This window comes from Acyrthosiphon pisum, chromosome A1 (assembly GCF_005508785.2).
Source record: "Acyrthosiphon pisum isolate AL4f chromosome A1, pea_aphid_22Mar2018_4r6ur, whole genome shotgun sequence".
Classification (NCBI taxonomy): Eukaryota; Metazoa; Arthropoda; class Insecta; order Hemiptera; family Aphididae; genus Acyrthosiphon; species Acyrthosiphon pisum.
In genome coordinates this window covers 36391155-36406235 of record NC_042494.1, presented here as the reverse complement: position 1 = coordinate 36406235, position 15081 = coordinate 36391155, and the positions used below count along the sequence as shown (strand labels likewise).

General features: G+C 27.8%; 1 protein-coding gene across 1 annotated transcript in view; it reads right to left on the bottom strand.

Annotated features, from left to right (window-relative positions):
- The window catches only part of LOC115033701, a 127335-nt gene extending 114449 nt beyond the window's left edge, over positions 1-12886 (bottom strand). The window contains exon 1 of the mRNA XM_029486976.1: positions 12554-12886. Within this exon, the coding sequence (XP_029342836.1) occupies positions 12554-12744 (191 nt within the window). The 5' untranslated portion in view covers positions 12745-12886. The remainder of the gene's footprint in view (positions 1-12553) is intronic.
- Between the last annotated feature and the right edge of the window lie 2195 nt (positions 12887-15081).

The following is a 15081-nucleotide window of genomic DNA, read 5'->3' as shown; positions in this document are numbered from 1 at the left end:
TAAATAAATAATAATAAGATCGTATATAATTTCAAAAGAATCAACTTTATAAAGCTGTAAACATGATTTTTGTAATTTTGTTAGTAGAATGTGCGTACAAATGTGCTTATACCCCAGAAGAGGTGACAAATACTTGATTGGCCGTCAGAGAAGTAAGATTTTCCCTAATCAATTCCCACCACCTTTAGAGATTGTCCTTGCAAGTATATATAAAAAAAAAAGATGTCCAAATTAACATTTAAATTAGCTGTACCTATTTATATCAAGTAACCAATGGCCGATTAAGCTTAGGTATGAGCCAATCTTTAGGGGTTGATTCCGGAATGAAAAGTATTATACGACCAGCTCGATAGCCCAAAGAACATGTGTGCAAAATTTGGTATCAAAATTGGTCAAAAACTGTGGATTAAGGATTAAATAACATTATATTGGATTTTATTTTATACAATAGACTTTATATGTTTTTATAGTAAATAAAATCAACAATAATTGTAAAAGAAGTTAGTTACTTATAATAGTAATATAAATAAATTATAAAATATGAGATATCCTTATAAATCAAGGCCAACCATCTCTGCTCAGAATCGTATTTCGTATAAGTAAGTAATGATTATTATTATTAAATTCATTAATACATCCGTATGGATATAGTCTGAATAGTGAATACGTTATTGACTGACAATGAGGTGGACTCGAAAGAAATACGATACAACAGAGCTACGACTTCCCCTATATTTTTATAATTTATTTTACTAATATTACGGAAATGTATTATTAATAATAGTTAATATTAATTTTTTTTTTTACAAAACCTTCGAATTAAGATTTAATTTCATGACAAAAAAGCCCAATTTTCGGTGAAAGTTTATGGATTGGTTAAATACTTCAATCTAATTTGGTGGACAGTTAATGAAATTTAACTAAGCAAAGCCATTTTGGTACTTGTACGTGATCACAAATGGCATAGCCTTTAGACTTGTTCATTAAAAATAATTTAACTTAATTTTAGTCTTCACATTTACGGTTTTTATTCGAAAATATGAACTTTATACAATTTTTAAAAGTCATTAAAGTATTAAATCATTAACCCGTGATATATACTAAAAATATTTTGTAGAAATAATAGTGTTACTTTATATATTACAAAATAAAAATATTCAAATAGACAAATCGACATAGATACTTATCTAATATAGATGTATATATTATTATAATTATTTGGGTATATTTCAATCCAATAGGCAATATAATTTTAGAATAAATTAAGAAAGAATATTTAAATATAAGTATTTATACTAACAAATTATTATGATTCATTTAGATTCTGGGTTAAGTGACAAATGTATCGGTTTTACAATTATGAGTGTTGTAAAAAGTATAATTCTCAGTACTTTCAAAATAACCAGGAAAAATAAATTATGAAATAACGGGAATTTTTACATAAAACAATTTTTTAACAAAATCGATTTCATATTTTTGTTGTAAAAAGTAATTAAAAAATCAATAACAGAGAGAGTTTTCTCGTAAATTTTCTATAAGTAGGTACCTATCCCAGTTAAAAATTATCGAACATAGATTGTTACAATTTTTATTTTATAAGCGTTTAATCAAAACAATTTGAGAAATTCATCAACATTTTTAATTTTAACACTTAAGGTTTGAAAATTGAACACAAGGTTCTTCATAAGTATATTACTAAAAATTAAAATTTGCAGTTAGTGTAGAGCCACATAAAATATATATGAGCGATTGAGTTCAAATTTTTACAAAATTAGATATTCCGACGTATAATAACGTATACCTGGATACCTACACTTGAGAAAAACCTACTTAAATAGTTACCTTAAAAAAAACCTTAAAAAACCAATTAAATAGTAGTAATCTTAAAATATTAGTATCAATAATGATTTCAAATTTCTAATTAACTAAATTTTAAAACTCCACAAAACCTTACAATCAGTCGAAAGGAAAGTTTAATATTTCCAAAAATGTATTAAACGTTTTATTTTATTTTGAAGATCTTAAAATGTTGATCATTTACATAAATCCTATTAACAATGGAAATAGTTTGTAACAAAAAAAATTACAAACTTGCATGTCGTCTATCATTGTCACCTGACATCAATACATTTGTGGAGGAAGGGGGATAAAATTGTTTGCACAATTTTTTTTACTAAACTTCTTTGTTAATTTTCACATCCGAATCAAATGTAAAATTCTGATTTTGATAAATGGCTTCTGAATCAGTGATGATGAAATACAAAAAAAAAATGCAATGACAAAACTGAACTTTTTATATAAGAGAAGGGCAATCGCTTAATTGTATGCTTTTAGATTTTTTTGTAGTCGTGATCGATTGTCCTAAATTGTCGTTACAGTTTAATATGAATTAAAACTCGGTTAGTTTTTCACTATCATTATTATTGTTATTATTTATACATTTTTTTCTTTTGATCTGACCCTTCAAAAAAACTACAAACTGGACCCTCCAGTAACGTAGAGACGTAGAGTACCCTAATGGATTTTGAATTAATTCAGTTTTAGCACGTGGCTATATATTATATAGTACAAGGGTATATTATTTGATTATTCATTCTATTGAACTATAATAAATTCATCATTATAATATAGTTTAGAAGATTCATAATACGAACATAAAAATATTTAAATATATTCCCGTTGTATATGCATGCGTTATTAATTATTATATATTGTCATAGTCATTCATATAGAAACTTACATTTTTTCATCGACGTATTATGACAGAAACATAATATAGTATACCTATACCTACCTAAATCACTAATAATTTTTCTCAATTCTCTTAACATACAGTTATCAATTATTTATTAATTTTTATATTTTACTTAATATTCAAAACAAATACGGATAGTGTGATAAAAAAAATTGCAATTTTTAAATTAACGGAATATAAATTGTTGAAGTCAATTGTTGAATTATATTTTTATATATAAGAAACTATGAAAGATTGGCATCATATTTTCAATTATTAAAATTCGAAGGCATAAAGTATAAACATGAAGTTATTACAGCATCATATAGTGATAGAAGACACAATAAATTAAAATATTAAAATATATAGCTATCATAAATAAACATACATTTTAATTCATTATCTTTGCTGAGAGAAGCTTCTATTTAAAAAAAAATAAGGAGTAAACCTCTATTGTTGCAGGACTAGATACCTATATAATAAAACTATTATAAATAACTATTTTACAGACGTTATCCTAAATATTTGTTGAGTACTCAATTGTTTGGTTTCTCCTGTCTATATATTTGATTACTTGCTGCTGAGTGTACAAACATCTTTTTGAAAATGAAAAAAAAATGAAAACTTCCTCTGATTGGCATTGGCTTTACAAAAGAAGTAAGCCCTTAAGGGTTTCACTCCTCAATTCGCGTTTCGTCAAACAAAACCACGTTTCATCGTCTAAATTAAAAACGTGATTTACTATGTCACGTTCTTATATTATATGAGTTTTGTTTAGATAATTTGTATTCAATATTTCTCTTGTTTTTTTTTTCAAGTACAACTTGAATTGAAAAAATTAATAAATGAAAAATGAACTTTCCAAAATAATTTTAATGTTCGATATCCAATTCAAGAGAATAAAAAGTTGTGTTCGTGCACGAAAATGAGGGAGATTTTTATTGTTGTCCACTCGCCACTACCAATCCAGTCAGCCAAAGAAATGTTCTATTGTTATAGTAGCCGCCGGGGGAATATTTTGAATAATGTGAATAAAAAATGTGTAAACCCCTTTTTTAGGGGATACAAAAATACTGCAACAAAGAATCAACACTCTGGAGTGGTTTTCGGTCGCGCATCAGTTGACCTCTATTATATTATTGTGACATGAAACGCGTGTGTGGTTCGAAAATAATAAGAGTAATATTTTAAAATTTTAACGGTAAATAAAAAAAAAAAAATCACGCATTAATAATTAAATATATTATAAACATTATTTAAGTTATTGTTCATTGTTTAAAATATAATTTTCAATAAACACACAATACTAATATTCTAATCTCGTATTTTGATTATGATAATAACGTTTAAGGAAGGACAAAAATAACTAGTACTATACAATATTTATAAATACTGTGATTTTTACTATCTCTATTGTTGTGCGTTTTAACTAAAATGTACTTATATATGTTAAATGTTATAATGTTATAAACGGTTTATACTTAATAAGTTTATAACAATGTTATTGTGTCTAAGTTGGTATCGGAAAACATAGTTCGGCTTCACAAAATGTCAGAATCTATAGTTTGTCATTTTAACCAATATTTATTCTAGAAATATAGTGTCAAATGTTAATACCTACTTATGACCTTGTTTTAGATTCTGAGCGGAGCGATAAATGTATTGATTTTACAATGATGAGTGTTTTTTTTATTTATTTATTTATTTATTTTGTTTTTCATCACCGTTATTTGTGGCAGTCATTGCTTCGATTTTCTTCAATAGTAACTTGTTCGATGGGAAATTGAATCTAGTTGATGCATTTGGGAAGTAAGATTAGCATTTTTTATACACGATAAATTTTTCAAAATATTTCGACTTGTTTCGTGCGGTTTATGAAAATGTTCAGTTTTTTTTTTCTATAAATGTCAATAAAATGTTATTTGTTGGGTCAAAAATCGTGAAAATGTAATACAAGGCTCCTGATATGTTGTTACAGTAGCTGTTGAAGAATATCAAAAATACATAGGAACAATTTTTGTTTATAGGCATTTAAAGTTTGATTTTTGCCCAGAGTTACCTATCTAATTGAAAATTTATTGAAAAATTATTTTGTTGTTAAAAATTTATAAAATTTTCAACTTAGGGATTGGTCAACCCGCGGCCCGCTTGGAAAGTTTTGCGGCCCGTGACATTTATCAAATATTTACAAAAAAAAAAATTATTTTTGTGCCGATAGAATATTCTGGAATGCCCGCGCAACGCGGTATCTTATAATTTTATATGTGGCCTAATTTTGAATAAAAAAATATAAAAATATGTGATTATAATAATATTTTGGCTGGTAACCTTTTTTTTTTTTGCAACCCTATATGTGGCCCGCAGGATTGTAATGTATTTAAAAAGTGGCCCGCAAGATCATTTGGGTTGGCCATCCCCGATTTAAAACAAGCTTCCAAGTAAGTTAGTAATTATTCTGTAACCAAAAAATCTAAAAACACATTTTTTTTTTATAGTTATTTTGTGTTTAAATTTGGATGAAATTACATATTAAATAACCAAAAATAACGATTTTAGTTATTTTATTGTAATTTAAAAATATTATTCGTAGGCACTTGAAATTTCTCAAGTATATTATTATATACAAATAATCAAATCTGAAAATATACAAATAATATTAATTCAAGATACCGGCTACCATATTGATAATAACAAAAAAAATATTATATAAAATATCCTAGGCTGACAAGCCGTCCCCGCTTAGAATAATTTTTCGTATACAATGATATCATATCATTGGATTTAAATATTACATCATCCATTACAGTGACCCACTTGTAACCTACTCTACAGTAGAGCGACACCCACTTACCCGATTTTTAAATAGGTTTTTTGTTTGTAATCGCAACTACTGAGCAATCCAATATCAAAATATAGGTTACCATGTGAGAAATTATTCTTTGAATATGCCTGATTCTAAAATACAGATTAATTACACATAATCCTGGATCGGATATTACGTCAGGAAAAAATAGACAACAGCCGCTTGGGTGACAACAATTTAGAGGCGGACATTTTTATTAAGTCAAGCGAATTTTGTGAAATTGAAAAAAAATCATTAAATATGGATAAATGATTCCTTATTCGCTAAGTTATTATAATGCATTATCATTCGACGTATTTTCCCGCGATTATTCGAACAATTATTTAGGAACTAATCAATATTACCATTCAATTTTAGTTGCTTCACAATTCACTTAGGTAATAATATAATAAAAACATATACAATAATGAACATTTGAGTGGGTACCTATTATAAATATTATACAAATAAATGACAATTGTTCACATTCAAGTATCTAATAGTATCATCATTGTGTTACCCCCAATTATAATGTATTGTGCATTGCAACGGACCGATTAGGCCAATAAACAGTTTGCTAAAATGGAAACTTGTTCTGGAGTGTATATTATATATATATATATGTATGTATCAGTGGTATACTGGTATCACTTAAATGTATACTTATGTTTGTTAATTATAGACTATAGTGACGTTTCATAAAAGTATGAAAATATACAAACAACAATAGTTATTACCACGGTTGTATATATCTACAAGTTACAACCGTGGTTATAAGTTAATGACAGTGTAAAGATAATAAATATACATTATACACGATCATTTTATTATAATGGATCATGCCTATATATAATATTATACATTATATATCAACATTTATTATTTATATTAGAAATTTACAATTATGTTTAAATTTTAAAACTTCTTAAAATTAATTTGATATTTAAATTTAAAAATCATTTTATACAACGGTTTGATAACATTCTATTGAGTTCACAATAGGCATATTATATTTTACTGAAAAGATTTTTCATACTTTGTTATATTACCATTTAAAATATTATAAAATGTATCATTGAAATGCAAGTTCCATTATTTTATATTTATTAATAATAAATTAATATGATAAATCCTATACCAAGTCTATCTTGAAGAAAATCTTATTTAAGAAAATATAAAATATAAAATTATGTTAAATAACTATTACATATACCCATATGAAATGAAGAAACGTTATGGTATATAAAATTATAAAATATGAATATTATATAAATATGTGCATATTTACTCTTACATAAAATATTTTTTAAATTAACTGAATTTACTTCGTAAATACCTATAACTTAATAACTTGATGGGATGAATTAAACATGTATTGTTAGTTTAACACTTTAAAGCATTTTAAGTACATTATATTGGATTCAAAAAAGATATTTTATAAATACTGATTTTTAGAGTCATGATTTACAAAAATTAACATTTTAGGTAAAAATCTATGTTTAAAACACAATAATATGAAAGTCAAACATTTTAGATTCTGAACGGAACAGTGAATGTATTAATTTTACAATGATAAGGTTTTTTTTTTGTCTATCATCACCTTTTATGGCATTAAAATGCTTCAATTTTCTTCTCCAGTATTTTTATAGCAAGGAATCTTATTGGTACTTTAGGTGAACTTATATGTTTTTCAATTAATATCGATAAAATATTTCACTCGGTCAAAAAACTTGAAAAATTAATACATGGTTCCTCGTAAGTTGTTATATTTAGTTTGTGACTTAAGATAAACATATCTTTATTAATATTTAATTGTTAAATGTATAATTTAGTAGCTTGATATTTATTAAAAAAGAAGTTTAAGACATATAGGTAGATATTTTAATATTAGCAATATTTATTATAGAATTAATCTTAACTTAAAACAACAATATCAAAAATATGTATGTGCCTAAACAGCCTCAATAGCAATATTATAGTACCTATAATAATTGTATGTATTCCATAATTTCAATAACATACTATATCAATGAACATTATTGGTACTTGAATATTTTAAGATTCTGGTATTTTTACTTGTTGATATAATAATACATTTACACATTATACTCAATCAGTCTAGGATATAGGAAATATAAGAATGTAGGTATTAAAACATGTTAGATAATACACCTAACGATAACCTCATATTCTCTAATTAATGTTGTCTTATTCAACCAATTACCACATATTTTGTTATGTAAGTACCCTCACATTTACTCAAAACTACACATTTACAATAGCATCATCAATAACCATAAAATATGTGATGTTGGCGGTAATATTGATCAGAAAGTCATTACCTAAATATTGAACGTATACTATATATGAGTAGAGGCCTAATAACTAATAAAAGGATTAGTAAAAGCTATTTTAAATATCGTTATAATTTTTTCCTTTTTTTCTTTTAGACCCTACTATAATGAGAAAACTGTTTTGAATTATCACAGCATTTCCTATCACTCTCATCGTCCAAGGAAGAGAAGGTCAATCATCATGCTCCTTGCGTCCCCTTCCGTCAACACTAAATCACCTTAGGATGTAAATTGAAAATTTAAAGTACACGCACCAGGCATTAAAATGTAGAAGTAAGCTTAAGTAAGTATACTTTGTACACCATATACACCAACATAGAAATAATAGTAACATAAACATATTTGCAATGCTTTCTAAAAAATCAACTGATAATAAGTATACTATTTAATAATAAAATATAAAGGAATATCAAAGAATCAATTCAAAAATAAAGTACCAATATAAAACTTATTACTAGGCAAGATTACAAGAACGTTCGATAGTTATATTATATGCATGAGTAAATATTAGTTGTTATAACAGTAAGAACAGTTGTAGAGTATACCTATATAATATAATAAAAATATTATATTCTAACCAAATACCTAACGTTCTACTTAATGAAAAACCAACAGTATCAACATAAATAGATTGAGCTAGAAAATGTCCCATACATAATATTTTATTCTACGTATACCTATACATTTATACGTAGCTTATTACATAAGAAATATTATATTTTTTCCAATAGCAAAACATTATACATTTCAATAGGTAATTTGGATTAAGAGGAAGCCACACAGACATTGGTTGTCTCAGTCTTATAAACGTACAACATGGAAAATTTTACGTTCACAATAATACATTTTACTCAGTAATTTCTATAATTAGCGTGATATACCTTTTATAAAATGTAAAGGTAAAATTATTATCTAGGGTATATCTCAGAGGCTTTTATTGATATTTTTATTTTTTATTAAGAAGCAAGTTATGACCATTTTTAAACTATACATTTTTGGTAAGTTTTAAAATTATTATAATTTACTTAAAAATAATATCAATAAAATCCTCCAAAATGCCCTAAATCATATTATTCTTACCTTTAAATTTTATAAAAGGCAAATTCCCTTTAATTTTAGAAACTACAGAGCGAAATGTATTATTGTGAACGTAAAACTGTCCATGTTGTACGTTTGAAGGTTATTATTAAATGAGACAACAAATGCCCGTGTGACGTCCTCTTAATAGACAAATATTTTGCAAAATTGTCTTTATAAATCTCCTGTTAAAAATGAAAAAATGTTGTCCTATGATGTCTTTCGAGTTGTTTTCTGATAAATATTGTGTATGATTTTAAATTAAATAAGGGAAAGTAAATAAGGGAAAGAATATTGTACAATATAGCCGCCATTCAATCAATTGACTACCTATAATCAAAACTGCTGCATATTACGGACGAAATTCTTATAACTGAATCAAACATTATGGCTAAAAACACACTGGTTAATCCTGATTGCTACCTATAATTTTACGGAATAAGAGGCAACTACCTATACTGTATAAATAAATATGTAGGTATTATAGGTACTTTTATGTTTAAATGCCATTTAAACCTTAGCTGATAGTTAAAAATCTAATACATATAAGTTTGATTGAATCGGGTCGAATTGAATTAATATGAAATACTTGGCATAATTAATTATTTCAACCTCTTAACAGTTAGATGGATACAATTAAAAAAAATAACACAAAATAATCGAATAATTGGGTGCCTATATTATTTATATATACTTACGTAGGTACAACAAAACATAGTAATAAAATCAAGATTTCCCAGTTTCTATGAAAATTGGATACCGCGGTCATTACAGAAAAAAATATCGGGGGGTCCGACATTTGTTTTAACATGGTTACTGGACACTTATACATTATCATATAATATGTATCGTTAATTTAAATCGTTCACCCTTACCTTTAACCTAAGATTTAGGGATTTTATTTAAGTCCAAACTTAATAAATCCTTAGCTGAATTCGATATTATAAAAAGAAATTGTTCAGATTTTCGTGATCCACTCAAATGTCTATATACCTCACTAGTCCGTTCCTTATTATAATACGCTCCATTAATTTGGAACCACAACAATGCAAGACATAATGATCAACATGAACAAATACAAAATAAAGTTCTTAGATTTATATGTCATAAATGTAATATTCAAAGAACTTCTCACTCTGGTTACGAAAGCATTTAAAAAATGTTATATTTAGAAACTTTAAAATTACGTAGAAATGTATCATACTACACCTTATTCTCCAAATTGCTGAATAAAGAGATTGATGATCAATTTTTATTAAGTCAATTAAATTTTAAAGTTAATAACCACTACACTCGCAACAATCATTTATTTTATATTTCTAATCCCTCTAAAAAGTATATTTCAAGCAACCCAATAATCATTTTATTTTTTTTTTATTGAACTTAAAAAACATCAATATCAAAGGTTTTTGTGTTTAATATATAACGAGTGGTTTCTAGAACTAAAATTATAAAATTATTATGGTGTTAAATGTTAATTATATGTAATTGTAAATAAACATTTTAATGTCTCCTGGAAGTAGTCAATTATTTAAATAAACATTATTTGTATTATTATTATTCTATGATATTATATTATTCTATATTTTATCTTTTATTATGTTATATCGTATTATTTTAAATTATATATATATATTTTTTTGGTTGAAGCTTCGACAACTGACGACATTAGCCTGTGAAATTCTGGGGGAGGTTACTGTAGGTTTTGAACACTTATTTGTTTGTTTTGACCATAGATAATAAAGATACGGATAGGACATGATTGTCTTATCAGTGGTCTTCGAGGGGAACAATTGAGGCCAAATAAAGTATACCTATATCGAGTATCGACTATCAATATAAAGAAGCCTCAATTGCCTTCCCCTCCGGGAACGCGGCCTCAAATATATTTAACATAGGCTTGGCCTATTCATATCCTTATTATCTATGGTTTTGACAGAATTTTTAAGTGGGCACTGGGCACCCATAGGTATCAGCCATGCCCCGGTGGGCCCCTCCCCAGAGCCTTCAAAATATTATATATTATATTATATACACACCAATATACTTGAACATTTAATACTTTGTGTGTAAAAAAATGTATATTCCCCCCCCCCCCCCCCCAGAAAAAATTCCTAATCAGACTGTCTGATACCTCATGCAAAATCAACTACCAACTGAATGATCTTTAAGTAGAGTACCTTATTAGTGCCTGTATAGTATAAGTATACTGTTGGTAAAACATATAATGACGGATTGCAGTTCAATGAACGAGAAAGAAAAGAGTTTAACGTAGCAGATAACCTCTTCGAAACAATCGATCCCAATTACCAACCGGAATAAATAATAATATGTCATTTAATTTCTCAGGAGTATCGAAATAGAGAAATATAAATAATACAACCAAATAGCTAGGTATAAGTATAATTTTTATTAATATCAAATTTGTTGTCATAATTCTACAAAATCTATCTAAAATACCAAATAAAAGGTAATGATCCCCGCAGTTGAAGCTTATGATTAAAATAATTTATAATACAAATAATATATAAATACAGGGTGTAACAGAAACATAAAATAAATTTAAAAAAAGGAAAAATAGATATAACAAGCTAAACGTATGAAAAAAAAATATGAAAATTGTATCTATGGATGATAAATTAATTAAGATTTACTTATGTCTGAATATTTTAAATTTTATTCTATACAAAAAAACTGTGTTCATATATTTTTAGATTTTTTAAATTTTCGTTATTTTAATGAATTTTGTCAACATTTTAACTTTAGACGCTCATAAAAAAATATTGTGGTTTTACGCTCAAGTTTCTATTTAATTTCTACTAACAATAACTTATGACGATCATTGTAATACATTTTCAAGTTTTGTGACCGAGCATAAAATATTTTATTGACAATAATTAAAAAAAACAAATAAAACTCGAAATTTTCTTATGCCTCAAAAACTAAAAAGAGTCACAATATTGAAAAAATGTATGGTGAATAGAAATTGCTAATTTGAACATTTAGTGAAAATTGCATGTATCTAAAGTAATTTTTTTAAGAGTTACAAAAAACCAAAAACGATTTTGAAGATTTGTTTTTCCAAACGTTTTTTAAAACTAGGTATTGGGAATTTTAAATTTTTACCTCCTCAATGCATCAACTATATTTACTTTACTTTCGAAAAATATATTGAAGTTGAAAATCTAAGCATTATTTAAATACCTACTTGTAGGTACACCAGTGGCGTAACCAATAATTTTCTTGGGGGGGGGGGGGGGGGGTTATATATATATATTATACTGATAATGTGTTTACACAGATTTGGTATAACTAGTAGGTATCTCCTATAAGTTTAGCATATAAATGCCAAGGTTTTATTTTCTGTTTCGGTTCCTGTACGGCTATACAAATTTGTATTTACATATTATCATCATAAGCACCCCCATACCAATGATAACAAAGTTATGTCATAATGTCATATTAAAAATATACAATATTAAAATTTACTATTACTACATAATATTATTATTAATAAGTATTTTAATTAGTCGTCGACAGACTGACCTGTTGGCTAACGTGACCGTGGCAGCCCTCCTCGGCGGTTCGTTCCTGTACCTGGGCCTGTGCCCTTCAGACAGGTACCGGTATAGCCTGGACTGTTGGTCGTCCCTGAGCTCCAGCTCCAGGTTCAGGTCCAGGTCCCAGTCCAGAGCGTCCGGTGGTTCGCCGCCGTCGGTGTAATCGCGGCGCCGCATCCCGTGCACCTGTTGCCCCCCCCACTCCCCGACGCCGTGGCTCGCGGGTGGATCGCACGATCTCCAATGCCGCCAGCGACGGAACTGTGTTTTTCCGTGTGGAGCCGGTGCAGTGTATGCGTGCGTGTCGCCGGTCCCGATGCCACTGGTGGCGGCGGCGCGCCAAATAAATAAGGCCCTGGGCTGCGGTACCTACGTATATCGCGCGCCGTCGCCCCGGCAACCGTTATCGGCCGTCCATGTTCATGATAAACGTTATACAATATATGGTTACGTGTTGCGCCTGAAATAAGTGTCGGCGGTGACTCGATGATGACTCTACCTAAGCTATGTATTGTTATTTATACATATATATTATACAGTTTTGTTAAGGGATGATTCCTGGAATTGATTCCTTATTAGAGGAACGAATGAAGGAATAAATTCTATCATTTTTTAAAGGAATAGGAACGTAAATATTATAATTCTTTCGTTCTTCTCGGAAAAGTTAAAAAAAAAAAATGGAGAGAAAAATGTTGTATCTTTGTTTACTTATCATGTTATTAATCTATAAAAAAAAATTTATTTTTATTTACATATGACTTTGTGTTCTGATTAGTGATTATGATATTAACTAATAACTCATAAACCATGAGGAACGAAGAAAAGAATGAGTTTCTTTTTCATAGGAACTAGGAATTGAACGAGTTCCTTTTGACATTAAATGAACGAGGAACTGAACGAATTCCTATTTATACTAAAGGAATGAGGAATTGAACGGATTCCTATATAAAATGAATTTTAACAACACTGAATTATTATATAATACATAGGTATAGGTTGTAGCCTGTAGGTAAGATACTTGTTGATTGTTGTTCTTATAATATTAGAGAAATACTCATTCTGCAGGAGAGACCTGCAGGCTGCAGAAGACGAATATAAGTAATTAGAAGTATTTAAAATAATTCTTACGTATTTATGTAAATATAATATGTACCTATTCTACGATTGTATAGTAACATAACATGAAATATAAATTTAAAATACTTCTTTCGTGTAGATACGAGAACCAGTTACCTATAGAATTCAGTGGTGTATTAACAAGCCGGGGGGGGGGGGGGGTAAAGAGGATCAATCCCCCAACCATAGGCTGTATATTAAAGGCGGAGGTACTGGATAAAACATATCCCCCCAAGACAAAAACCTAAATACGCCACTGATAGAACTATAATATTGCAATTTTTAGTTTAATATAGATATTGACATATTGTATCGACTGTAGAGTACCTAAGCACCTACATATTAAGATGGTTATAGAACTACAGTATACACACCTAATAATTTAATTCTAAACTGGCTGAATCTACCTTCCCTAAAATTATCTAATAAAGATTATCTAAACAAGATGCTTATTAAAATATTCACCAAACATAAAATACCTAGACTCAATAGTATCCATAGATATTTTCCTGGATTTTAACAGGAATCAAAATAACGTTCCTACATAAATATATATAATACCTATATATATAAATTACAATCCCACTCAAACAAATACATTTTAAACCTTACAACAATAACACTAGTAACCTGATACCCTAGTATGACGCGTATAAAGATTAAAGAGATATTAGTGCCGTGATCTCTTAAAAATTAACTAACCAAAACTCAACCTAAATAACTTATAACTTCAGATGTTGCCATGTTGGGGACTAGGGACTAAGGCGTTATCATTGGATTACCTACCTCTCTTTCTGTTAATTTCTCTTATATGTATTATTTTTACGGTCAATTTCCCATATAATATACGTAGGTATAAAATGTATTATTTTTATTAGGTGAACATTTATATTTTTGTTTTTGTGAATGTTATATACTTTCATCGAATTAGGTTATTAGGCTATGGGCCTGTAGCATAGTTTATAAGAATTTGGTAAAAAAAAATTACTGATCTTCTATAACCTATAGTATAAAATCTATATACTATAGATATGAGTTACAATTAATTAAAAGTTCCTTTATATTTTAAGCCTTATTTTCATTTTTTGAGAAAGCTCATCAGTTTGTTGGCTGAGGTGGGTTGTGGATCTGTAACGGGCCACTGGAGAAATGACATATAAATTATACACAGCGTGCCCATTACAGCTTATCGAAAATATAACTTAACTCGACAAATTAAAAAAAAATAGTGAATTTGTCCAGCTTTGATTTTGGTATATATTATAAAAAATTAGTCTTAAGATTAATTACAGTAGAAAGTTGTATTGCTAAAAAGCGCCTGGCGTTAATTATTTCTTCATAATACCTAAATAAATAATATTTTATATGATAAATAATAATAAATAGGCAATAGCTATA